The 26,927-nt window shown below is 43.4% G+C and overlaps 1 protein-coding gene across 3 annotated transcripts in view; it reads right to left on the reverse strand.

The window, feature by feature from the left end:
• STAB2 (stabilin 2) overlaps positions 1 to 26,927 on the reverse strand; it is a 134,035-nt gene that overhangs the window by 86,878 nt on the left and 20,230 nt on the right. For 2 of the 3 annotated variants that reach the window (XR_012510696.1, XM_074375157.1), the window contains exons 6-18: positions 23,218 to 23,313; positions 19,162 to 19,287; positions 18,131 to 18,327; positions 16,775 to 16,908; positions 12,554 to 12,687; positions 11,391 to 11,473; positions 10,012 to 10,161; positions 7,914 to 8,057; positions 7,289 to 7,345; positions 7,039 to 7,164; positions 3,209 to 3,262; positions 2,865 to 2,945; positions 459 to 611 (exon numbers count right to left, since the gene is read on the reverse strand). Coding sequence is in view for 2 of the 3 variants with exons in the window: in XM_074375157.1 (XP_074231258.1) it covers positions 459 to 611; positions 2,865 to 2,945; positions 3,209 to 3,262; positions 7,039 to 7,164; positions 7,289 to 7,345; positions 7,914 to 8,057; positions 10,012 to 10,161; positions 11,391 to 11,473; positions 12,554 to 12,687; positions 16,775 to 16,908; positions 18,131 to 18,327; positions 19,162 to 19,287; positions 23,218 to 23,313 (1,535 nt within the window). In the remaining variant the exon portion in view is untranslated. The remainder of the gene's footprint in view (positions 1 to 458; positions 612 to 2,864; positions 2,946 to 3,208; positions 3,263 to 7,038; positions 7,165 to 7,288; positions 7,346 to 7,913; positions 8,058 to 10,011; positions 10,162 to 11,390; positions 11,474 to 12,553; positions 12,688 to 16,774; positions 16,909 to 18,130; positions 18,328 to 19,161; positions 19,288 to 23,217; positions 23,314 to 26,927) is intronic. The other variant, XM_074375158.1, reaches the window with a different exon arrangement.

Raw genomic sequence — 26,927 nt, forward strand, 5'->3', positions numbered from 1 at the left:
GGAGGGACGAGGGTGGTCCTAACTCTCTGCCTTGTTTCAGGGTTGCTCTGTTCCAGGTTGTTTGAAAGCTTGTTGAAATTTGGGGTGCTCCGATGAAAAGTGGCTGAGCCAAAAAGCTGCAGTGGAAACATGAGACCTTGGTTTTGGACTTCTGGCCTCCACAACAGTGAGCAGATAAATTTTTGGTGCTTTAAGCCACTTAGTTTGTGATAACTTATATTGGCAGCTCTAGAAACTGATATACCAGGGTAGCATCTATCAATGTGGAAACTCCCCCAGGAACTTGGGTTCACATCTGATGAGACAGGACCTCAGGCCCCCCAGCCTCTTCAAGAAGGGAGAAATGCCTTCAGAAGCAGGCTCCTGTGGTGAAACTCAGCTCCCTCAGAAATGAGGAGAGTAGCGTCTGCTCTGCAGGGGCTCTCCAGTGTCCTTATTTATTTTCCTAGTTTTCTTACCAATTTCAGTTCTCTCTTTGCTTCATCACATCGGTGGGGCAGGATTGGGACAATGGAAGGAGGAATGAGGACCCCAGTCAGTGTGTAAATTCGACCATTTTTGGCAACAACCTCAATTTCTTCCATTGCCACATCATTTGCTAGAATTCGTCCCTGAAAGGAAGCAATGACATGTTTCATCTTTCTGCACAGTGGGAACGCCAGCCAAGCCCCAGGCAGATCTGAATGATGGCGACCTCTTAAAAGAGGCTTCAACTTCACTGAACCTTCGCCTGAGTGGAAGATTGCTATTAGAAGGGCTTGGCTGACAGGGAAAGATAAATCTGTTGATTGAATTCTTGACTGATTCCAGGCAAGGATGTCCTTACAGGTGCCAGTCCAGGGAACAGGTGTAACTATTCTAGCTCAGTGATATATATTGCTATGAGACCTTGGGCAAATGGTTTTACCTCTCTGTGGGGAAATGGGGATCCCACATACATTTATTGGCCTCATGTTAGACTCTACATTAGTTCCTGGGGAGACATCAGTGAACAACCCCATACAAGTTCCTGCTTATGTTGTAGGGGAGGGAGCAGAAGATGAACAAATTAGCAGAGAATTCCGAGCTCTGCTCTGCCCCCAGACCTCTTCCACCTGCAGTGTCAATGGCAGCTCCATCCTTCTGGTGGCCCCAGTCAGAAGCTCAAGAGTCACCTTTGGCTTCCTGTCTCTTCACTCCCTATCCAATCCATCAGCAAATTCTGTTGATCTACTTAAAATATATTTAGAATTCAACCACTTCTTACCATGTCTCTGCTACTACCCTGCTCTGAGTCACCAACATTCTTTTTTTTTTAATTAAAAAATTTTTATACAATTTTTAAAGGTTACTTTCCAATTATAGTTGTTACAAAATATTGGCTATATTTCCCATGTTGTCCAATACATCCTTTTAGCTTATCTTACACCCAACAGTTTATACCTCCTCTCCTATTCCTTCACCCCATGTTGCCCCTCCCCCCACCAGTCACCATCACTCTGAGTTATTGCAATTGTCCCCTAACCAGTCTCCCCAAACGCACAACTGATCATGCCATTCCACTGCTCAAAATCCTCTAATGGCTTTTTCTCTCATTCAAAGTAAGAGGCAACATCCTTGCCCTGAGTTCTTGGCCACATGTGACTTGACCACACCTCTGCTTCTCCTTCTTATCACCCTGACCTCCTCGCCTCTCTCCCCCTTTTCTCCTCTGTTCTGGCCACGAGGCCCTTGCTGTGCCTCAACCAGGTCAGCACGCTCTCTGCTTCCTGCCTTTGCAGTTGCCGTTTCCTCTCTCTGGAATGTTCTCTGCTTGTTTTGTTTAAATGGAAGTACTGAGACTTGAACCCAGGACCTCGTGCATGCTAAGCATGTGCTCTACCGCTAAGCTTTCGCCACTCCCTGGAATGCTCTTTCCCCAGGTAGTTACATTGCTTGCTCCTTCATTTCCATCAGGTCTTTGTTCGTATATTTTCTTCTCTGTGAGGATCTCTCAGACCTTTATCTCAGACATCAGCCCCCATACCCACTTCCTATTCCACTGCCTTGCTTGGCTATTTTTTACTTTAGCACTTACTACTCTCTAATATATGATTTATTTTACTTATTTGTTTTATTGTCTATCCTCCTATTTACTAGAATGAAAGTTCTGTGCAACCAGGGACTTCAGTCTGTTTGCTCACTGATCTACCTTCAGGACCTACAATGGTGTCTGGCACATACTTGGCACTCAATAGAAATTTGTTCAAAGGATGAGGGGGCACTGTCACCACTATTAACAGTGAATCAACAGGAGATATAATCTCTATGCTGCCAGATTTCTGTTGATATTACAACTCTGGGGAGTTAGCTAAATAGTATTGCCTTCTTTGAGTTTCTTAAGTAAGTCATGTTCCCTCTCATCTCAGGGCCTTTGCACTTGCTCTCTCTTTTGTCTAGAACCCTCTCCTACTCATCTCTGCACAAGTTCAATCTACTTATCCTCTGAAGCTTGGCCAAAGCATCATCTCCTGAATGAGGACTTCTAGATCCCCAGACTTGCTCAGTCTCCTCCTGCTGTGAGCTCTCACAGCCCTCTTAACTTCCTCTTGGTGGCACTTCTTATTATTGTAATTAAATAATTAACTGGTCGCTAAGTAGTTGTTTAAAGTCTGTTTTCCTTGCTGGGATGCAAGCCTGTCTTTTTCACTGCTTTATCCTCAGCTTCTAGTTCAGGGTCTCACACATGTAGTTGCTCAGCAAATATTTGCTGAAAGACATAACAAAGGAATGAAATAATCAAAGATTTTAAACCTGTAGGTGAGTGTCAAGGTCGGGTAACCCAATCACAAGCAGAGGAAAAAATGCATATGAGCAATGACACCAGTGGTAGAATTTTCACTTACGTTGTCGGTTGTGTTAAACTGTATAATCTGGTTGGCCATGCTCCTAATGTGAGGGGTTGAAATGAGGGTGGCCACTTCAAGCTGCAAGGACAAGAGGACAAGTGACAGAGAGCAACACACAAAGTCCCCCCGGAAAAAAAATGGTCTGAAAGCTTATGAAATGAATGATGGGAGCTTTGATGTCATGAGTTTTTGTGGCTTTGAAGATTTCTTTGATATTGGGCTCATTTACTGCTAAGCTTGTGCTCGAAGCTACAGATAAGGAACAACTGTCACACATTCTCTAGCACATTTCAGATACCTTGAAAGCAGGGGAAAAAATAGGGCAGGAAACTGAGGCTGACCTGGGTAAATGGGACAATGTGGTATCTGACGAGTTCCAGAAGTTTCCGAGATCCCTGCAAAGAAATCAAAATACTTCTTCAGTCATTGAGGAAAAGACTGATTTCCCTCTCTTATGCAAACTTCCTCAAATGACTCTGGACACTTAGCCAAGGAAAATAAGTGACCCCTAATCTCCTTATTGGAAGTCCAGAGTGAGAAAAACCCCATCCTCCAAATAGCTAACATTCACTGAATTTTTACTTTGTGCCAGGAGATGTTTGGAAAACACTGTATGCCCATCTCTTTTAATCCTCCAACAACCCTGTGAGCTAGGGATGCTATTGACTCATTTTATGTGTGATAACACTGAGTTTTAAAGCCATGTCCAAGGTCATGACATTAACTGAAGATAGAAGCCGAAGAATTAACGCAGGCTCTTGGTCTCTGCTCCACACCTCTCTGAATGGCTAAGGCTACATCCTGGATTTTCTAAGACAGCCTCAGTTTATGATTCTGTTTCACTCTGTCTATAAATAACCGTGTGCTCGTCAGACCATGTACTGGTTATTTAGGACTATGCAGTCAGTCCTTGTTTGGAGTATCTGGCCAGGATCTTTTCTCCTGCATTCTCATGGTACACGCTCATCTCTCCTTCAAGGTCCTTTCCCAGATTTCTCATGCTTCAGAAAACTGAAGCAGCAGTGGAGGGAAAAACAAAGTCTTGGGACTTGAAGCAGGATGGGAACCCACAGGGGAGCCTTGGAGAGAAGCTATCGGGGTGGAGTACAAGGACCACCCTCTTTGTGGAAAGAAGCAGCGGGGTCTGCTGCAGCGTGTCTGCAGTCTCCCAGTTGAGTCAGAACTGGGGCTCACGAGCTGCGAAGCCCTTGAGTTCTGCTACTTAAGTGGCATAGCCATAGGCGCTTTGTCTTGGAAAGGTAAAGGATCACAAATCGAGATAATAATAACCTCCAAGAGACTGGCCATTCTAAGGACGTGTTCCAACAGCACGAAGTCCCAGGCTGAAAGAAAGCCCTGCCAAAACTGAGTCCCTTTCAACCAGACCCTTCTCTGCATTTGGCGTTGGTCCCCAAGCCCAGGGAATTACCTGCAAACAGTGACCACATATCCTAGTTTGTCAAGTACAACCCTGGTTTATTCCTATCATCCTGGAAGCCCCATTCATCTTAAAAGTGTCCTGGTGTGGACAACAAATTGTTAAGGCCCCATGACTATAAGTCAATGGCATTATGTGCAGGGCAGGGTTACCAATCAGAACACTGAAGTTGACTGCCAGGTGGCCAGCCCTGGAAGTGATGCTATCTGAAGCCCTGGTTCTGTTACTAGGTCACCTTGAGCAAGTCACTTAGTCTCTGTGCATTAACTCCTCTTTGCAGCTCCTTTATGGTACCCAGAAGTAAGGACGTGCAGGTAGAACCAATGCCATTATAACCTTGGATGCTCAATGGCAGAAGGGGTGGGAAAAACTGTGAACCACTGGAAAATGTCAGATCAAAGTAGACTGCAAACTCCTAGAAGGCAGGAACTGGGTCTGTCTGCCTTATTAATCATTGTGTCCCCACTCAGCATAGTATGGGGCACATGGCAGGCCCTGCATAAATATTTGTGCCAGTAAGTTAAAAGGATGAGGGGAGGAGTCCTGGGAAGGACACCGAGCTGGACCTTGGGAACCTGAGTTTAACGCTGGTTCTGCTTCTGCTAAGCAAGCCACTTAGCCCCTGTAGTCAGCTTGATATGGACTCCTTCCAGCCCTCTGATTCTCTAGCAAAGACTTTATCAACAGGATAATCCACTTCTAAAGCCTCAAGAATTAACTGGTGTTGGATCCTTTTTCTAAGAAACAGAAGAATGAAAGGGATAAAGGAATTGATCAGCATCCCTCTGCCACTGCATGTGCCTGCCACCTTCTCTGGCCAGGGGCCATCATTCAGTTAGACTTAATCCAGTACCGCTCAGATCAACAGGATGAGCTCACAGGTGCGGCTGTTGATAAGCCTTTCAGTGTAGTGCATTCTTTCCACTGAGGACACTCACTTCCTACCTGCTGTTTTAGGTGAAAACAAACAACAACAACAAAAACCGAGCCTTTTGGTGCCAGAGACAGAAAGGGAGTTTTTCGACCAAATTGTGACTATGACCTTGAACTCTGTAAATTCACCTCCCTTTGTTCCATTTTACTTGCAAGGTCTTTGTGAGTCTGTTGCTCCCTCTGCTTTGATTTCTATCTAGTTCAGTAATGAAGTCATAAACTGGGGCTTGTAGTCAGCAGCCACGGTCTTTGCAGGGATGGGATGGTTCAGTACTGAAATTTCGCTTCAGGGAGAAGCAAAGATACACTGGAAAGAAACATGGCATTCCCAAACTACTCTTCTAGTAATCTGTTGAGAAGTCCTTTGTTATCATTTTTAAAATACCTGAATCAAATTAGAAGCTATATGCTCAGAGAGGCCATATAACCTCAGAATCTTAATGATTTCCTAGGGGAGCAACACTACTTCTTTGGCTTTAAAATTGTGAGTGTGAGTTCAGAAGAGAGGAATACTACTTTTTCTGCAACAACTAGGTTTCAGGAACCTTGAATGTGAATCATATTTGTAAAATAACATCCTATTTTAAAAGCACTGGGAGATCTGGCTTTTTAAATGGAAACCTGTAGCAAATCTTTTAATAAAATCGATCTGTAGTGTAAGAGATTACCTTCTGACTTATCTCCTCGATACCTAAATTTTTAATCCCAAGTATTCTGAATGAAAGATATCCTTGTAGGTGCCTGAAGGTATTCTAGAAAGGGATGATCCATGTGAACCTCTAAATCATTTAGGAAACGTTTCTGAGTGTCAAAAGCAGCATGACCTGGGATCGCTGAGTTAGAAAGTTGGTGCTTACCAAAATGTCTATCTTCAGGCCTCATTCCAGTACCATTAAGTCAGAATGTTTGGAATGAGCTTCTGGAATCTGTGTGCTTAACAAGCTCCATGCGTAATTCTTATGTATACTAAAGTTTGGGAATCCCACTCTAAGAGATTCAGACTCCCAATTCTGTATAATCCATACTGATCTACATGAGGTCATAGGCAGTCTTGCCTCATTGCCAAGATGGTGGCATGACCTCAGGGTGCTGGAAGAAAGCTTGTGGCCAATTCCACTATTTGAGTTTCTAATGAAAAAACAAAACAAAACAAAACCCATAATTAGCTATCCTTTTCAGTTTAAGTTTGTTATTTTTGGGAGAGGAAACACATTAAATGGTTTCAGTCATTTATACCCTAGTGTGAAGGAATACAAAATCTCCTTCCTCAAGAAGAATGTGAGAGAATTGAAGTCTAATGGTATACAAGGAGAGGGTTATTGTGGAGACAGATGAAAGCTACAGAAAGGAAAGTCTGGAGTGCCTAAAACTAACTTTTATTCCTTTTAAGTTTAGCTTAGACCTGGCCCAGAACGGCCTATGTTAGGCTTCGTTTTCTGGATGGTTTTAGAGTTGTAGGACACTTAAGACAGTGATTTTGCTGTTGGGAAATATTAGAAGAGCCCAGACAAATCAAGCCCACCATTTAGATCTGGGGTTGCAAGTAGATTTTATTTCCTGTGCCCAGTCTGATTGACTGGCCTTATAGCTGCTTGGAACTCTACTGAAGAGATCGGAGCCACATCTAGGCTTAGTTCCAGAGTACTGTGATTGATTAATGATGTCTGCCTTGGTTGTGGAAGGGAAGGTGGTGATACATGTGCTACTTATTTGTCATCCCTAGTTTAGAAAAGACTATATGGACACAGACTGAAGGAGTGATGCTGATAGGACACAATTAGAGTAAGTAGGGTACAATACCTCTGAAGAAAGGAGATAATCGAGAGTGCCATCCTTCATATTATTCAGTGCTTCATTACTTGGAACAAAAATGGTGTGTGGGCCACCAACAGCATCCTCATCTAAGACATGTCCCACATTGGTTTCCTGCATTGGAGAAATGAAAATTTCTATCTGAAGCTATCTGAAGTAACATATATATAATCAGTACCTCTGCCTGCCAGTTTTATAAAGGCTTAGACATAAAACATTTTTCAGGAACAGTACATACCTCTAACAAAGATCTGAACTTGCTGTATCTTGGTTGTAGCATTGTCATTATGGTTTGCTAAAAAGAGATACTTTGCTTAAAAATCATTAAAAAAAACATGGTTTAGGAAATAAACATGCTAATATTAAAAGACTGATGACTGAGTTCACACGTATGTGTAGAGAGCAATAAAAGGAACTGGTGGACCACAAGACATTGTACAGAAGTTTCCTGCCATTATTTAAACAGTAGTTGAGATCTGCATGTTCTGATATAGTCTTTGGCCCTCAAACAGAGCAGACGGAATGAACTTTCTTGCAGTGAGGACTGCCCTCTTCCATAAAGCATGAGGGAGAAATTTTCTTGACAACTAGGCACTGGTCTGAGTTGTCAGGTGTGGCTATAAAAGAGGTCACGTCATCAACATCCTTCCTAACCCTACTGCATGCTTTTCTTTCTCTGTGCAGAGGTGCCCAGAATTCTACTGAAAACAGAAATTATCCTGTCTTCCCTATGGTTGGAGACCTAGGACAAATGAAAGACGAGCACATAGTGCCAGCATGTGTTTTCTTCTTGGGCGTGACTCTCTGTGGGGGACAGAGGAGGATGGATTTGAGTTGACCGCATTTTCACTGAAATATCTCACCTCAGTATTGCTCTCAAATGTGGGTGCCACCCTGTCCATGGCTCTGTCGAGAATGTGCAGGAGCCCGTTGGAAGCGACTATGTTCCCCTGTATAATTTTTACCTTCTTTTTGCCTCCATAGAGTTTAAGCTTTAGTTGATTGTCCTAAAACACCAAGGAAAAACAAAACCAAGTTAATGTGTGCCCTTGAAAAATGGAGCACTGGCTTAGAAGTCCTGAATCCTTGGGTTCTGCCATGTATTGGCCATGTAATCTTAGATAAGTCACTTAACCTAAAACAGGGACAATGATACTATCTGCTCAATTGAGTTCACAGGCCTTTCATTACAATCAAATGAGATAACAGATGAAATCACTACCGACTATCAGTGATTGCTAAATGTGAATCAGGCATAAGTCTCTCCCAATAGACTGCAAGCTACAGAAAGGCCAAACACTATTCAATTTATTGTAAATTTATCACCTACTTCAGTGTTTTATACAGAAAAGTCACACAATAGAAAATATTTGTTGAATAAACAGATAAATGAATGAATGCATGTCCTTGTAAGAAAGGAAGCCACCTCTTCCTCTGTCCATCTATTCATCCTCACACACAGTACAACACAGTGGTTAAGGATACAGGCTTTGGGATCAGGCAGACCTGCTTTTTTTTTTTTTTTAACTTTTTTTTTTTTTATTGATTTATAATTTTACAATGTCGTGTCAAATTCCAGTGTAGAGCACAATTTTTCAGTTATACATGAACATGTATATATATTCATTGTCACATTTTTTTCTCTGTGAGCTACTACAAGATCTTGTATATATTTCCCTGTGCTATACAGTATAATCTTGTTTATCTATTCTACAATTTTGAAATCCCAGTCTATCTCTTCCCACCCCCTGCCCCCTTGGCAATCACAAGTTTATATTCTATGTCTGTGAGTCTATTTCTGTTTTGTATTTATGCTTTTTTTTTTTTTTCAGATTCCACATATGAGCGATCTCATATGGTATTTTTCTTTCTCTTTCTGGCTTATTTCACTTAGAATGACATTCTCCAAGAGCATCCACGTTGCTGCAAATGGCGTTATGTTGTCGGTTTTTATGGCTGAGTAGTATTCCATTGTATAAATATACCACATCTTCTTTATCCAGTCGTCTGTTGATGGACATTTAGGCCATTTCCATGTCTTGGCTATTGTAAATAGTGCTGCTATGAACATTGGGGTGCAGGTGTCATCCTGAAGTAGGGTTCCTTCTGAATGTATGCCCAGGAGCGGGATTCCTGGGTCATATGGTAAGTCTATTCCTAGTCTTTTGAGGAATCTCCATACTGTTTTCCACAGTGGCTGAACCAAACTGCATTCCCACCAGCAGTGAAGGAGGGTTCCCTTTTCTCCATAGCCTCTCCAGCAGGCAGATCTGCTTTTGAATCCTGGCTCTGGTCCTTACTTTGTGACCTCTGTTTTCCCACAGGAAAAACCTTCACGAGTTGTTGTGAGCTTTATATACTATAAATGCAGATTTACCCCAGTACTTTGCACGTGGTAAGTACTCATTAATCTATCAACTACTGATATTTGGTGAAATGCAACAGCATAGCCCTCCCACTCTCTCCCATTCTGTTGATTATGTGCCCTTCAGCCCCGTAAAGTCTTAAAAAGAGTTAATTTGAGGAAGAAGAGGAAGACAGTTTTATTTAAAAACAAAACAGAATTCATGGCATTAGGAGAGATGGAATGTTGAGTTGGGGAGGATGCATAAACAATCCATTTCCTTTCCTACAAGGAGTGCTGATGTGGCTTTTGTGCTGATGCTTCCAGGAAACAGGTTTACTGTAAAATTCCTCTTTCCTGCTGGCTGGCAGCTGAATGATGGTTGCCTTGAAAACTAATTCAGACTGTAGCAGAATCACTTTATAATCCCCCTTCCGTAACAGTCCGCCCCCGCCTACCTGACCCTGTCCCATGTTGCTCTCTCCACTTTTCCCTACATAGGCAAGTGCTCTGACAAAGGAGCAAAGAAGTGCTTCATAACCTTTCACAACCCGCGACACCAAGAGAGAGCCTGCTGTGGCCACTGACTCATGGGAGGGAAAGTCAGAAACCCTTACCTTATCACCACTGAAGATTTCCCCTGCCTTTCCAGTCAAGGTGTAGAATGTGTCTGTGTTACTCATTTGCTCAGTGTTCATCTGCCCAGCAATTATGTGGAGTTTCACAAAGTACTGAGCAGCTTCGTTATCCATCAACAGCTCTTTAATCTGAGAAAAGAAAGCTGGTTCCTTCTGTGTCTGCCATCATTTGACAGGGAAAATGAGGTTCGTGATTCATGACTTGTTCAGCATCAAAGACATCAAAGCTAGTACATCCTAAGTTGAGTTTGGGCTCTTTGGGACACAGATGGCTTTCCTGGAGCACAGATGACAAGGCCTTAAAGTGGGCAGAAATCTGGGGAGTGGGACATGAGGCACAGTGTACTCGCAAACCACGGGAGGTGCTCTAGCAGGGGACAGGTCATCCTGGGGAGAGCAGAACGCTGGGACCAGGAGGACTAAGGAAGGTAGCGGGTGCTGAGGAATCAATCATCTCAAGCCCAGGAAGCAGATGGGAATGAAATATGAAGTTACGTGAAAAGAGCCGGTAGAGTGGACCGATGGAGTTTTGAATAGCAAAATTAAGATTTTTGAAATCCATCAGACCAAATCTACATTGTGTCAATATTCTATTGTCATCAACAGAAACTTTTTTTTAACTCTGTGTAAATTCAATCTGTATATTAATCAAGAGACCACAGGCAAGGTGTCCAGCCCAGAAGCCTTCAATACTTATCAGTTCTCCTTCTTAACAGGAGAGATGTGAATGCATCTCTGAAGATTAATGACAGATTAGTCTTGGACAGATGAATGGTAGTGGCCTATTAGGGTGAGACAGTCTGAAACTTACTGGGTGTTAATTTAATGCAGCAAAAATTATGATCACAAAATATCTTGGATTTAGATAAACCAATTACATACAAAGCAATGTGTCTACCACCTACATTAAACTAAATCTAATTATTGCACTGATACCATCATGATGGGACACCTCCACTGGGCATATGTATTTCATTTCTATTGGCTGACATTATCTTGGACAATATCTGCTCACAATGAAGACTACTGAGGCTAAGACTACTAAACCCGTGAGGGGTAGTGACCGGAAGGGGACCCTGGGGGTGTTGTAAGGAGCTAGAAATGGTCTTGCCAGATACACAAGTACATGCACTTTGTGACAGTTCATTGAGTTGTGGACTTACAATCTGTATACTATCTGTAAGGATGTTATATTTTGCTAAAAAACATTTACAAAAATTTGCCATCCTTATCATCAGTAGGTTTATTTTTAATGGGAGTTTCCCACTTTAAATAAAGAGGATACTGTCTACTAAGGTTTTTTATTTTTTGCATTAGTCCCTATTCATAAAATAAATAATGTTATTTTAAATACTTACATTGAATCCTTTCAGTCCCTTGTCTGTTGGCAACAGCATGGTAAACGTTCCCAGGTTACTTAGTGGCCAGGCATATACTTTGTCTTAGGAGTCAAAATACACAAAGAAAGAAAACACCAAATCGGTCAGTGGTACATGAGGAGCAAAATCAAGCAATGGCCCTTGTGGTCCATTTAGATCCTCTGACTCCCAAGCTTCTCTGTTGTAACTGCTATGTGCAAGCCTCAGCAAACAGGGAAGCTAAGAACATGAGGCACCATGACATATGGCCCCCAAACATCCCTCACAACTGTGTGATTTCCCCCTGCAGCCACAGTCTTAGCTCAAAGATACCCTGGGATGAGAGGTTCCGTGAGGGTCATGTGACAAAATCCTCAGACAGTCCCTGCCCCTGTGCCCAACTTTCCAAGCTGTCACCACCTCCGTGAGCAAAGATGCAGCCTTTGCTCCATCGAAGGCCAGAAGAGCCTCACGCTTGGTTTAACACTCTGCTGTGGCCTTTATGAAATGCTTAATCATTTTTGAACAAAGGACTCTTGCCTTTTTCATTTTGCAATGGGCCCTGCAAGTTTTGTAGCTGGTCTTGTTTCCATGCCCCTTGTGAGGATGAGACAGCTGGATGGGCTCTGTGCTATCACACAAGAGGCAATGTATCCCAGCATCTCATAAATTAGGCAGATGAAAGGGTGACTGGAATTTGTCTAGGGAAACCTTCGAGGGTCCAGCCTGTGAAGGACATTGTCACCCCTGTCTGCTCTCACTTGCTATTTTAACAGCACGTAGAAGAAGGCAGGAGAGCCCTGAGGCATGCCAGTAATGCCTGATCCCCTGCGGGGTGTCTTGCAAAGAGCAGGACATCTGTGTTGGATACACATTAAGATTTATGCTGAAAACACAGCACTGACCCATGCAGAGCACTTCTCTGCCCAGAACCCTATCCTCAGCTGTTGCACTGGTGGATCTCTTGGCACTAAGTCCTGTCTCCTTGGAACAGCTGCCTGTCCTTTTCCTCCCATCTGCACGGCCCCTTCTCAAAGGGCTGATCCCCAGAGACAAAACTTGCCTAGCCTGCACACCCCTTTCTGAATGATTGTGTCTTGCTGATGCCCTTGCCTGTAAGAGGGCAGCCCTCTCTGTGGAAGTCTGCACCCGTGGCTGCATACCCAGGAGCGAGATGAAAGAGGTCAACCTTCCTTGCCATTTTCCTCTGGGTTCAGTGTTTAATTCTCTGAGTCGCTCCATGATGTTTCCGTAACACGTTGAGCCATCGCCTGTGTAACCTTTCCTGCAAGTGCATCTACAGAGAGAGTGAGAGCACATTTTCAGGGTCTCAAAGCCATACAGAATGTTGAGATCACACAGTCCAAATCCCTCATTGTGCAGATGGGAAAAACGCTGCCCAGAGCGGAATGGAACAAGGCCAGGAGAGGAGAGGCACAAACCCAGTGAACATGCCCAGTGCAGTGCCCGACACAGAGCAGCCCCAAAGAAATGGATATTCAATAAATGACATGTGTATATGTGAACACTGGATATCTCCATATGCTCTTTGTCTCAGTACTTTTTCAAAGTATGAGCAAGAGACCATGTATATCAGAAGCCCTCGGAGCACTTACTGCACATGTTCGGTCTCGGCTCCCACTGCAGAACCACTGAGTCAGCATAAACTGCTGCAGCCAGCCTCAAGCAAAGATTCAGAGCCATGGATCTGCTTGGAAGATTCCTCCCCTTCCTTCCTGAGATCTCTGCTTAACTGTCCCCTCTTTAGGGAAACCTTCCTTGATTTTCCACCCTCTCCAACACTAGATCGGGCCCCCCTTGGTGTGCTTGTAGCTCACGGGACCCTGTAGCTCTTCTCTGCAGCACCGGTCCCGGTTGTAATTTTATCCCAACCTGTGTGGTTATTTGATTAAGAGTTGCTTCCCCATCTAATTTGAGAAGTATGAGGACAAGGGCTGTGTGTGTATTCATTCATTCTTATAACCCCAAGATCTGGTACAGGGCTTGGTCCACAGTAGCTACTTAATAGTTGTAAAATAAGTAGTAACTGAGTTAAAAGAACTATACAAACAATGAAAACAACAGAATCCTATGTAATAGTTTAGGTTCATAAAAGACAAAGAGTGTTAAAGAGGTAGTTAAGATGCACTAGCAGTGATGTGCTGGTAGATGTTAAAGAATCAGGGGGGAAAAATAGCCCTAATTTGCAGTATTTGCCAACTTCCATGGCTCATATTCCCACCTTGGCCAATTACAAACTACCATGACACTAATCAGTCGACGAAATTCCTGAAAATTTAATCATTAACTCTTACGAATCGGTAAGCCCTGGCGCCTGTCAAACCACCGCTACCTGGAAAAGACTGGTTGACAGCTGGCTGAAACTGGCAAGATGCTTAGGAAGGCGACATTCACCAGCACCCTGGAGATAAGTGAAGAACCAAACATGAGACAGGAGGAAAGCATTTCAGAGAGGAGAGATGAAGGGATGCTGTGGTCATGCATACTACAAGCAGGGCTCATGTTTAGGAGAAGATTCCAAAGAACAATTCTACACTCACTAATTCACTTGTGTTTCTAAACCAGTCCCATTGCAAACAGATATATTTTCAACAAGTTGGTTGAACAAATGTTTTAGGGTCTCCTCACCCCTTGCTTGGATCGCTGCGATGACTCCCTAACTGGTTTTTCTGCCCTTAGTTTTCCTCCCCTCAGATCAGTCTATCACACAAGCCCTGAATGGTCTCTCCCAAAGAGAAATCTGACGTGTGCTTAAGACTCTCAGGAATCCCTTTTGTCTACAGGATACAGTGTAAGGGCTTAGCATACATGCAAGGCTTCAAAGTGGGGGGTTCTCACTTATGTCTCCTTCCTTGCAAATTCCAGCAACACCAAACTGATTTTTTCTAGATTGCTGTGCACTCCTCTGGCCATGTGACCTGCTCTAGGCAGCCTTATTTGACCTCCTCACTCAACCCCGACAGGAGCATTCTGTCGGCACCTCCACCACAACCCTTCTCACCAAAATGACCTCCTGATGTGTTGTCCCTTCTGCTCGCTGGGAAGCTCTCGTAGAACCTGTATCTCATCTTATTTCTCATTCTATCCCACCCAGCACTTGGGTCAGTGCCTCATTGTTGAGTTGATTATTTTCTAAATACCTGCTTAATTCTAGGAACTGAGCTACATAAGAGGCCTATAAAAAGGATGATAACAGATACTCTTCACTTTTAGCATCTCACATACTGGAGAAAGACCTGAAACAAATAATTTATGGCAACATGATAAGGCCACTTAACCTCTTTGAATTCCAGTCTCCTCATCTATGAAATGGGTTTACCAATACCTTTAGGGTTGTTGTTGGAAGAGACAATGCATGAAAAACAGCTGGCACAGTGACAGACACATAGAAAAAGCTCAACACTTGGCAGATGATGATGATGATGGAGACGGTGATGGTAACAACAACGGTAATAAGGAGGGGCTGGGATGGAGCAGGACATGTCCATAAACAGATGATTTACATTCCATAGGAAGCACCGTGACAGAAGATTGAACAGGATGAGAGGGGGTATGGAGGGACTAACTCTGCCTGGAGAAGTATGGAACAGGTTCTAGGAGAAAGTGACATTTACGCTAATTATAGAAGGATGCATGTAAGTTTCCCAGAAAGACCAATGATTGGGAGATCATTTACGGGTTCAGCTTTCAAGGCTTTTACAGAGCAGTTGCTCTCAACCAGGGGCAATTTTGCCCCCTAGGGGACACTGGGCAACGTCTGGAGACATTTTTGGTTGTCACGGTTGGGGTGAAGGTGCTACTGGAATCTAGTGGGTAGAGGCCAGGCATGCTGCTGACCATCCTACAATGCACAGGAGAGATCCTACAACAAAGAGTGATCTGGCCCCAAAGGCCAACCACGCCGGGACTGAGAAACCTTGTTATAAGGAATCACTACAGTAGATCCAACCATGAAGCAATAGCTTACTTAATGCAATCAAATAACAGTTTCCTACTTAAACATCAACCTCCTCTATAAGTACTGTGCTCAAGACAGTGTATTTAAGAAGGCAAAGAGGGAGGCTGGTAATCCTTGGAAGTGATATAATAGTCATTGTTGGAAATCAATCCAACTCTAAATTATGTAAGTTTCATTTGAAGTTAACAGCAAGACAATTAACTTTTATACGTTACTTTTTATGTCTCTCTCTAAAAGTTCCCTAAGTTGTTATGAAGACAATGATCTGTTTTGTGTAAAGAGACTTGACTTGTCTTTCCTAACGATACAGGAGAATTGTATTTTAATGGCCTCAGTGCTGAATGGAATATACGAGACATACATTTTGTTGTTATTGTTGTTTTTCAACAATTTTTTTTTCTTTTTGTTTTTTTAAATGGAGGTACTGGGGATTGAACCCAGGACTTTGTGCATGCTAAGCATGTGCTCTACCACTGAGCTATACCCTTCCCCCTAATTAAAAAATCTTTTTTTAAATTTGAAATCTTGGTCCAAAGTCTGAGACTTGGTGAGACCATTTTCCGACTTGGCTGGGCTAAGGCAGACGCACAGCGCGTAACAGCAGAATAGGTTCTTTGTAGATGCTGTGACAAGGAAAGCGGCATTGAGATGGAAGCCTTGATTTGGGAGCCAAAAGACTTGGGTTCCAGCCTTGGTCCACCCACTAATAAAAATGTAACACATCTGTAGAGCACTTTCAGGAACATTCTCTGATGAGTCCTCACCACAGCAGTATGAAGTAGACTTCACTGTACTCGTTTGAATCATGAAGAAACTGAGGCCAGAGGGATGGAGTCACTTTCTCAAGGTCATGAATCTGACAGATACCTGTACTAAGACTCAAACCCAAGTCTTTAAACTCTGAATACCATCTTCCCACCATGCAAGCTGCCTCTGCCTCAGGAATTGTCACATAAATATTTTCACTCATGGTAAATCCCTTCTTTTGAAACGTGGAATCCAGGAAACACCGCCTAGTATGCATTCACTTTCCCCAGGTCTTGTTTTGCACCACTAACAAGCAGTATGTCATAGATGAGGAAACAGGCATATACATTACAGAGGTCAAACCCCTGTAATCATAACAGACATTTGTTTTCCCAGCGACAGTGGTTTCCTTTCCCCATGCTCTGGCCACTTAACACCATGCTTTCAGGCAAGGTCAATTATAAAGGAAGCAATTATTGAATGATTCATTGATTCTACAAAGATGTATCGAGTTCCCCCTACTTTGTTCCTTGCACTGTGCTATGTGGGGGTGAGGAAGGTTGCAAGGCTGAATAAGATGCATTTCCTGCCCTTCAAGAACTTTCAGCATTGACTGGCCGCCACTTGGAAGGATGGTGGTGGAACTGCAAAGACTTACTTGGTTTGGCCTGGTGCAATGGTGGTGCAGCCTGCATTCCTGTGACAGGGGTTGTGAGATTCACAGACGTCGGTCATACTGCACCCCACCCCAGGTACGAAGTTGCGGTAATGTTCCTTGCACTCGCAGTGTGACTTCAGCAGATAGGAAGGGAAAAAGAGGGCTCTTGTTAGTCAGCCTGACATTCTTCTTAAACTCGCATCTTTATTCTGCCACAAAAAATTAACTTGGGGAGATCTAAAGTGATCTAAAATTAAAATTTGTGAACTTATCTAGAATTGGAAATCATGTTTACATCTTGTCTGTTTGGAATCTCATATACCTTATTGGTAGTCCACCTTTTCAGTTTTCTTGTTTGCTGACCTGGGGCCTCCCTGGCACCACACCTCCTGATTCTAGAATGTCTACATGTGAGAGAAGACTGAGGTCCAGATGGGAGGTATTATTTCTCCAGAAGAGTGATTTTCAACCGTGATGCTTAATGGACACTGAGCAGTGTCTGGAGACACTTTTGATTGTCATGATAGGAGAGGGGGACAGTGCCACGAGAGGCCAGGGATGCTGCTAAACATCCTATAACATACAGAACACCCCCTACAACAAAGAATAATCGATCAGGTCTAACGTGTTAATCACGTCAGGTTAAGGAACCCTCTTTTGATAATGAATGCACTGCTTTTGTGTGAACAGTGGAGGCTTTCTAGGACTTAAAAATATGCCCTGCGACCTATTTTTTTAAGGGACAAAGTATATTTTTTACCTCACTCCCAAGGTCCTGGGACCTCATTTCATGGTGTAACATGACTTTTCCCATAAGGGACCTCACTTAGAGGATGGGAAGGCAGCCCTTTGAATTTCTTTCAAACCTGCCTCAGAAATTAATAGGAGAAATGTCATATGATGTACTGTTTTTCTTGGAGACGAGATCAGGTGGATTCTCTGCAGTGAACTCCAGGAGCGTTCCCATGGGTGCTGACTAGACTACCAGGGACCCATGACTCTGTCTGGTCAAGTGCTGAAGACTTTCCTCCTCCCAAGGCAGCAGCAGCCTTCTGCACGGATGTATTTCCCTCCGCTGGACACTTGACAAGCAGTTATGGATGCAGTTGGGACTCATGGAATTTTTGGTGGGTGAGTGAGATACTGGGGGAGAGGGCTCTTTCACCTGGACTCCACAGCAAAGGTCTCCTGATCAGGCTGAATTTTACCGGTCAAGGTCATGATGTGATTTAAAGAATCACATGTGTCTCACTCCAGAATATCTTCACTGCTCTGAATAAATCTGTCCGTGCTGCCTGGCATCTTATCTCCCCTTTGGGATAGAGTATTTTTGGTTCTAAGGCACCCTTAGCTCACCTGTCCAGGCCCATCATATCTGCACACTGTAGACGCTGTAGGGCAGTTCCCGAAGTTCACCTGGCAGGGGTCCACGGGTAAGCACACTTGGCCGTCCCCGCGGTAGCCTTCTTGGCATGTGCAGCTGTGCCGATTTGGTCCCAGGTATGTGCACCGAGCGTGAGGGTGGCAGATATTTTGCAAACATGGATTGATGGCTTGAGAAGCAATGACCAAAAAAAAGGGCAATTATCACACTCAGGGAAGGAGAACCTACTGTGAAGGGACTGCAAATTATAGCCCATCAAAGCCACAAAGGCAATTCAAGTTTCAGGAGAGAGAGAAAGAAACACTGTGTCTTACCCTACCTGATCACCCGCACCTACCAGACTTGTACACAGCCATCAGAAATTATAACCACAAATACTGGGTTGAGATATTATTATGTCTTGCTATGTATGGATTTAAATATAAAACAGCATGAGAGAAAGCACTGATGTTTATAGAATTTATGTGTCCTGGATCCTGTTCTAAGCATTTGCCACACATGAACTCAGTAAATCCTCACTCCTCTAAGGTAGTTACCACTATTATCCCCATTTCATAAATGGAAGCAAAGGCAAGTTAAAGAATTTGTCCAAGATCATGTAGTTAATAACCAGCAGATCTGGGATTTACTCCCAGGCAGTCTGGCTCCAATATCATGTTCACAACCAATACACAACCTCCTGAAGTGAATGAATGTGAAAGGGAGGAAGGAAGGAATTACATCTCACCTTAACATTGATTTGGGTGATATAAAACAAAAATGTGTAAAAACCTACATACATGCTCTGATAACCAGAGAAACTGACATTTATTGAAGAGCCACCACATGATGAGCACTTTGTTTAGAAATTTTTATAGATTTCATTCAGCTTCATGGAGAGAAACAGACATGGTCATTGTGTTAATATTAGGAAGCTTGTGAGTTTTGTTTTGTTTTGTTTTTTTTCTGTTGAGTAATCTAAGTATTTTAATGAATAAACCAGCAGGATCTAAGGTGTACTCACGCTCGCAGTATCTGCCATCACTTTTGTAATCGGGGAGGCATTTGCATTCTAGTTTCGTTTCATCTTCGCTGGAAGGGGAGCATCTGGAATTTTCTGGGCAGAGCAAGGTTGCACATTCAGGGATGGCTGCAAAGGAAGATGGTGGAGGTAACTGCATTAGTAGAACAACCAGTTCTACAAAACTCAACAAACGTAGTATTTCCTATTATTAAAAAAGTAAAAAGTTTCACTGTAACAATTCAACAAATACAGACTGGGTAAAGCAAAAATTAGCTGTCTTTTTATTCTCACTCTCCCATCCCACTCTCAAAATAACCAGTGTCAACAACCAATATAATACATTTATGTACAAGATTTTTTTTTTTAACACAAAATGGAATCCAGTTAAAATCTGTAGGAACTTGATTTAATTTAACAATATTATTATGGAGGTATTTATGGATGTACTTTAATCTCTAATAACCACTATATTTTATAATATAGATGGGGCTTAAGATGGCTGTTAAAAACTGTAGTGTCTGACGTATTAGCCAACTTGCAAAGCCAACAAGCTGGGCTGAAACAATGTCACAGGCGCTGCTAGGAGATACGAGATGCCTGGGTCAGAGGTAAAGGAGAGTTCATCACTCACATCAGGAGCAGTGGCCAGAGGGCTGGCACTTTTGTACCAGTTCCTCCAGCTCCAGCTCCCTGGGCGCAATGTAAAGAGGGCCAGATTGAGACCTGAGCAGGCAGCGGAGGTCATTGCAGAAGAGGAGCCCCAGGTATAGGGAAACTAAGGGTTTTCTTTTTCTTTTTTTAAAAAATAATAGGCTATATATTAGTTAGGGCCCAGGCAAGAGACGAAACCACACAGTTATTTGAATTTGAACAGGGAGAGTTCTAGTGTAAAGAATCATGAACAGTGATTTGGAATGACAGGGAATTGGCCCCTGTGAGTTAAAAAAAATTCTAAAGAATGAAGGAACAGAAGAAAAATAAAGAGCAACCACTACCCTAGGGTTAAGATAAGAGTCAGTCCTCCTCCCTCTAGAGCTGAGATCCAGATGTCACTGGAAAGGACAGGGTCTTGGTCACTATATGGTGGCGAAGTTGCTGAAGGGTTCAGTGGTGAGACTTGCTGAAAATCTTTCCTCTCGGACTCAAGGGAGGATCATCCACATGGAGGTGCCAAACCTTAGGACTTCCACTTGGTGGGAAGCTGGTGTCAGCCAGGAACACCCGCACCAGATTGTTACACGAGTAAGAAGTACACCTCTGCTGTGTTAAGCCAGAGATTCCCCAAATTCTCAGGTAATTTAAGTGTCTCAATTTTTTTTTCAAGATGCCCCAGTCCAAAAGAAATTATCTACTAGGTCCATTTATTTAGTCGTTAGAACCAAAGAATCCAGTAACTATGTCATGATACCCTAGTAGCCATTTGAAAAGTAATGGGATTAGTAGAAACGTACTTTATTTCATTCTTGAACAACCACATTTACTTATTAAGGGGAACTGTGAGCTTGCTGGAGGCTTCACAACTTCTTAAACCTTGGAATCAGATTGGAAACCACCACCCTTGGTCCAGTCAAAATTATTTTTGTACCTGAATTGCTTTTCATCACAGCAACCACTGGAAATGCAGCTTTGTAAAGATATGTCATCGAAAAAAAAAAAGTGCTACCTAATGTTGAAATTGTGTACTAACTCGTTAGCATTTTGTACCATATTCTACAGATGTATCACTGTTTCCCTCAAATATTTAAAATATCCCATAGCAGCCCTGTGAGGTCAATGAGGGTACTTTGGGATATCTTAGGGCAGTTTTGGAACAACAGTGTTCAGTCCTTGGATTTTTGTGTTGATTTCTTTCAGCAGCTAGCATTCTTCCAACTAGAACAGGATATACCACTCTTTACTCAACACCTCTTACTGATGGACACTCAAGTTGTTCCCAGCTTGTTTTGTTCTTACAGACAATACTATCAAGAATTTCTCTGTACATATATTCTTACCTACTCCAGGTAAATTCCTATAATTGGGGCTGCAGCAGCAAATGCTGAGCCTCCCTTAACATTTAATAGATACATTTCCCTCACAGGTTATAGCAATTCATATCCCCATGGACAGGACTGTAATTTTTCTCACTTACAGACAGATATTATCTAGCTTTTCAATCTGTGTAACTAGCAGGCAAAAAACCACAACCAAACCAAAACTTCCCAAACTCCAAAATGCTACTTCATTATGGTTTTAATTTGCTTTCCTGTGATTCCTCGTGGGGTTAAGCACCTTTTCTATGCTTGGTGGTGGCAGTCTTCATTTCTTCTCCTGAGAATTAGCTGCTCCTTGGCCAATTTTAAAAGTGGGTTCATGGACTTTATATTATTATAAAAACATTTCTGCCATGTGGATTGCCAAGTATTTTTGTCCCAGTCTACTGGTTATCTTTTGACTCAACAGAATTATTTTGTCTTTTGGAGGCAAATTTATCCATGTTCTCCATTAGGCTGGCTTCTGGCTTCTGAGTGGGTCTCCTATCTTATTAAGAAGTTTTTTGTTTTGTTTTGCTCCTGAATCCATTTGGCGGTGACAGGAGTGGCCGGGGAATGAGGCTGACTGAGGTCTGAAGAGGTTGTCCTCTCCACCTGAGTTTCATTCTGCTGTTGATCCAGATTGGTGTTTGCATGTCTGTCTCCTTTTTCATTCACCCTCCTTACTACCACTACTCATAGCTCCTCAGTGACTTTGAATAAAGTGAGTCTGAATTTGTGAAATTTGAACCTTGTGTAATCCCTTCACTTTACAGACCAGGAGGATAAATTAGGCTACTGTTACAGGCAGAATGTCCAATTTCTTAACAGTGAAGCTCCAATTCACCCTTCCGCACCTGCTCTGTGATAATGTGCAGGACTCTGAACATTTCTCCTTTATAATGATGTTACGGTTGGCCAGTAGAGGGTGTTGGAGGGCCGCTGCAGGAGGAAGGGGAGCCTCTTCCTGGCTCTGCTGTGCTTCTGCTGTGTTTGCTACTGCTGCTGCATGGTCTGTCAGTGGTGTGGGTGTGTGAGGACACAGTGATGTTTTGCCAAACCTGTGCACTTAAGAGTGCACAGTCCATTAGTAACCTTGCATCCTTGGCCTGGACCCAGTGTCCTCCTTCCAACAGCCCTCCCCATACACAGACACTGTAGGTTCCAGATTTAGCATCCACAGTGCCCCAGCTCCCTCTGTGCTCTTGCCCCTCAGCATCAGCTAATCTGTGCCCTAGAGGGTTGTAGCCTGCCTGCTAGGTCACTGTGCCCCCTTGGTGACTTGGACAAACCAACAAACCTCTCCTCTATTAAGTGGGCTGCCACACCACCTTTCTCCAACAAGATCTGAACCCAGCCTTGGGGGCAGCCATCCCCTTCCAACTTTGTCTGTCCTTTGTTATGCTCCACTGGCCCCAAACTTCACTTGGCATTTTTATAACCGCTCTCCTATCATAGCTTACTAATTCTTTACATTAAACTTCTCTTGTTGCAATCACCCTGTGGTTTCTATCTCTTGATTGAACTCAGTGTGATAGACCGTGTGAGGAAAGCCAATGAACTGAGTCCCAGCTCTCCCATTTACTATTTTGTGGACTTTGGTGAGTCATTTTGCCTTGCTGAGCCTCCATTTCCTGTTAATATGCTGTTTTTGAGACCTGTAATTGAGAACATACCTCATCTCCCTTACCAGGTGGCTAACTCATTGCAGTGACAACTGGTTTCCCAGCCCCAATGTCTTCCTCTCCATCATGCCCTCGTACTGCCACCAGCTTGACCTTTCTAAAATATAACTGAAGCCATGTCACTGCATTGTTCCCAAATCTTCTGTGACTTTCAGTCCTCTATATTATCCTTTCTTCCCCTCGCTTCTCCCCTTCCCCCTCCTCTCTGTTCCCCCCTTCTCCTTTCAATTTTTGCAAAGCTTCCAGCAAAACATCTGATGGCACCTCACCCATGTACAGCCCCAGTATGTGAATACACAACTGAAATGCATACAAGTGCACTGGTTGAGTGCGGCATTAAGGAAACTAGAAGTACTCACGTTTGTCACAATTGGGGCCGGTGTATGCAGAGTAGCACTCACAGGTCCCGTCACCATCAATTCCACTGCGGCACACGCCATGCACACAGGTGCACACTGTAGACAGAAAATGGGGCTTCTTCATTACCTGATATAAACGTCTTCTGAAGATTCTGGAAGGACACTGTTTTCAGGCAGTGTTTACTGAGATTCTGTGTGATGAAGGGGGAAGATTATGGGCTTGAAGTCCTAGAGACCCTAGTTTGAATCTTGGCTTCTGTTTCCTTTTATGAGCTTCAATTCATTTATCTATAATGAATAATGATGCCTATCCCTTGGGATTTCTATACAGTTACATGCGATAATGTATATAAGGCACACTAGGCGTATCGCATGCGCTGAGGTTCCTCTGATCAGTAATGGCATCAAGATGATCTTCCCCTCAAATGTCTCAGAGACTCCCAATGGCTAACCAAATGAAATCTAAATTCCTCTGTTTGGCGAACAAAGCCCTCTCCAACGTTACAATGAAAAATAGCTCCAGTCCTCACTTAAATAACTGAATTCAAGTGGATTTGCAATTTTCATCCTCCCTTCAGAAACTGATCTGCTGTTGTTTCTATGTTAACAAAGCACTTCGACAGCCACCTGTGGCTGTAGCTTTTGAAACAGTCAAGTTCCAAATGTGCTCAGCAGAGAAGGCTCAATTTAACTCGACTGAAAAATATCTACCCAGCCCCTACCTAATGGCAGGCACTGGATTAGGTATACAAATGAGTTATTCACGATACCTAAATTCAAGTTGCTTACAGTGTAGTGGGGCAGCCAGATTCTAAGAGATACAATGACCGTGGGTGTCCTAAGTGTTGTCATGCAACCAAGGAAGAGGCTGAGGGAGTGGGAGCAGGCAGTCGACTGTGGCTAGGCCCCTGTTCCCAGCTTAGATGCTAACTGCAAGGGCTATCCTCCCGCTAAGCTTCCCTCCCAGGCACGAGCCTCTCCCTGTGTCCTGTCTTCCAGCACAGCCTCTGTACTGGATTAACTGATCTGGCATGGAGAGCTTCTGGGAGCCTCTGAAATACATTGCAGGGCCACCAAGCACTGCCAAGAAAGTGTCCTTGGGAAGGAGACGTGAGTGGCAGAGGGATTCCCAAATGTCATTTAAAGAGCCCCGGGTATTTGTTGAAGCAGCCTCAGCAAATCTCCAGAGATATGTGAAACTTGGGATGTATGACTTCAAAGTGGCCAAAGCCAGGTCCATCCAGGTCAGAGGGACAGAGCATAAAGCCCCCTGTGCCGTGCCCCTTGGCAGAGTGAGCTGCCCTCTCTCGTGCTCATGTAGCATCCTATGTGTGCTGTGCACACTGGATCATATTTGTCACCCAGTTTCCAGCTCCTTGGGGTGGGGACCTAATCTCTCCCCTTTGGATGCCCATTACCCATCTAATGCATGGTGGATGGATGCCCACCAGGGGCTGAAGGGTGCAGTGGTTGGGTGACCAGGTTCTGAAGTCAGACACTTGGGGTCAAATCCTGCCTCTGTCCCCGTAATGGCTGCGTGACCTTGAGTAACCTCTCTGCTTCTTCACCCATAAAACGAGGAACCCAGCTTGCAGAATTGTCCCAAGGAGATTCTACATGCCAAGCCTCGTGCACTGCCTGGTGCCCAGGAGGAACTCAGCAAAAGCTAGCTACTGTTATTAACAAGACATGATTGTGGGATTGATTTGGGGTCATGTTTGAGAAAATGGGCTTTGCCTTTTGCCCTCTCTGGGTGCGAGGCACCAAGTGGGCCAGGGCCTTGGCAGCTGAGATGAACCATTGGCCTTGGCCAATGCAGCACTAAATCATCTCTAAAGGAATCAAGAGTCAGGTGGGAGAATGCTCCAGCAGCAGGTTAAAGTCAGTGTTAAAAATAACTGCAACTCATAGTGTTGTCCTACTTACAGAATTGCCACCACGAACAACCAGAGCCTTCCTGGGTGAAACAACACTGGCACCCAGTGGATGCCCGGCTGAAAAGGCTTCCAAGTTCCCCTAGTTTTTGCCAATGGGAAGTGACCAGCCATCACTGAGCCATCATTCCTTCACAGGTGAATGAACGTTCACTTAACTTTTATCCTCGCTTAATACTTGCTTCCCTTGAGTGCTTTTGACTTGCTGCTAGGAGTTTTGCTATGAGTCAGACCCACAAGGAATACTATTATTCCTGTTTTATAGATGAAGAGGGCTTAGAGATGTTAATAGCTTGCCCCAGGTCACACAGCAACTGGGCTTGGTTTAAAACTCAGGCCAGTCTGACTTGAAGCCTGCTCTCTCTTAGCCACTGTGTTCTACAGCTGTGCTATCCAATACGGTAGCCACTAGCCACGTGGGGCTATTTAAGTTTAAAGTAAGTAACAAACTAAAATTTAAAATTCAGTTTCTCATTTGGACAAGCCACATTTCAGATGCTCAGTGGCCACATGTACATAGTGGCTGCCATGTTACATGGTGCACTATAGGACATTCCATCATCTCACAAAGTTCTGTTGGAGCCTAGAACTGGGAACTTTTTCTCCCAAGCCTCAGTTTAGGTCTCCAATTTTCTTAACTTAAAAATTTAGGTTTCCAAAACATCTCTCGGCCTTTCACTTGCCCTTTCTCCATGGCACAAACAAATGTGAAGGGAGGCCACTTTATTTAGAAATGTTTGGAATTTCCAAGTACATCTGTGCTCATTGGCAACCAACATCAGTTTCTTGGGGGCAACACGAGCTCATCTTTCTAAATTTTCATCTGCAATTACCTGCAGATTCTTTCTTAGTAAGTAAGCAATGTTGGATGCTATCTTCCCTCCCCATTTCAATATTTATTTAAAATGTGACTTAAATTCTAGTATTACGGTAGGGAAGGGCCAATATGAGAGAGATGTTCTTTATGAACAATTAATTATATTTTAGTTTACTGTCCTTTAACACAATGTATAATGTTAAAAACACTTAGAATACTAACATTTGTTTTAAATTTGCTTTTGCTAACACTCTTTTGAAATAATCTTTCATAAAGTGGTGAATGAAGAAAAACCTAAGATTGGGGGATACTAAGGAATAACAAGTATTAATAATAACAATAATAATTGCTAACATTCGTTGTGCACTGATTACCTCATTAGGTCTTCATAGTAATTCTAAAGGAGGCAGTATTATTTCTGTTATTACAGATGAAGACAGACAGAGCGTGTGCTCAGTAAACTTAGGGTTCCCACAATCTGTAGCAGCCCTGTGGCTGAAACCCAGTCTGAGTGTAGAGCTGGAGCTCTAACCACGTCTACACAGTGCCTCCCAATACCATGCTTCTAGGTTAGGACGATAGGGCTGGAGTGAATTAGATCATTCACTCATTCACTCATGTATTCATCCAGCCAACAAAAGTGTAGTGTGCGTCTACCGTGCAGGCAGCACTGTGGCAGGTACTGGAGATAAAGAGGCATAACAGCATCTGCCATCAAGGACCCCATGGATTAGAATGAGATAATGTCTTTGCTGTTATGGGTGAAACCTATTACAGAGTGTGCAAACTTAGGTGGGTAGGATGTCTGTGTGTGCGTGTTTTTCTTGCAAAAAATATTTGAATCAATGCAGCGCCTACCAAATGTGATTCTTCCATGAAAGCCAGATCTGAAGTGGTGCTGGAGAAAGGACACCTCACCTACCCTTTTTGGGAGACTGTGTATCTGGCAGACACTGTCC

The sequence above is a fragment of the Camelus bactrianus genome, chromosome 12, assembly GCF_048773025.1.
Source record: "Camelus bactrianus isolate YW-2024 breed Bactrian camel chromosome 12, ASM4877302v1, whole genome shotgun sequence".
NCBI lineage: Eukaryota > Metazoa > Chordata > Mammalia > Artiodactyla > Camelidae > Camelus > Camelus bactrianus.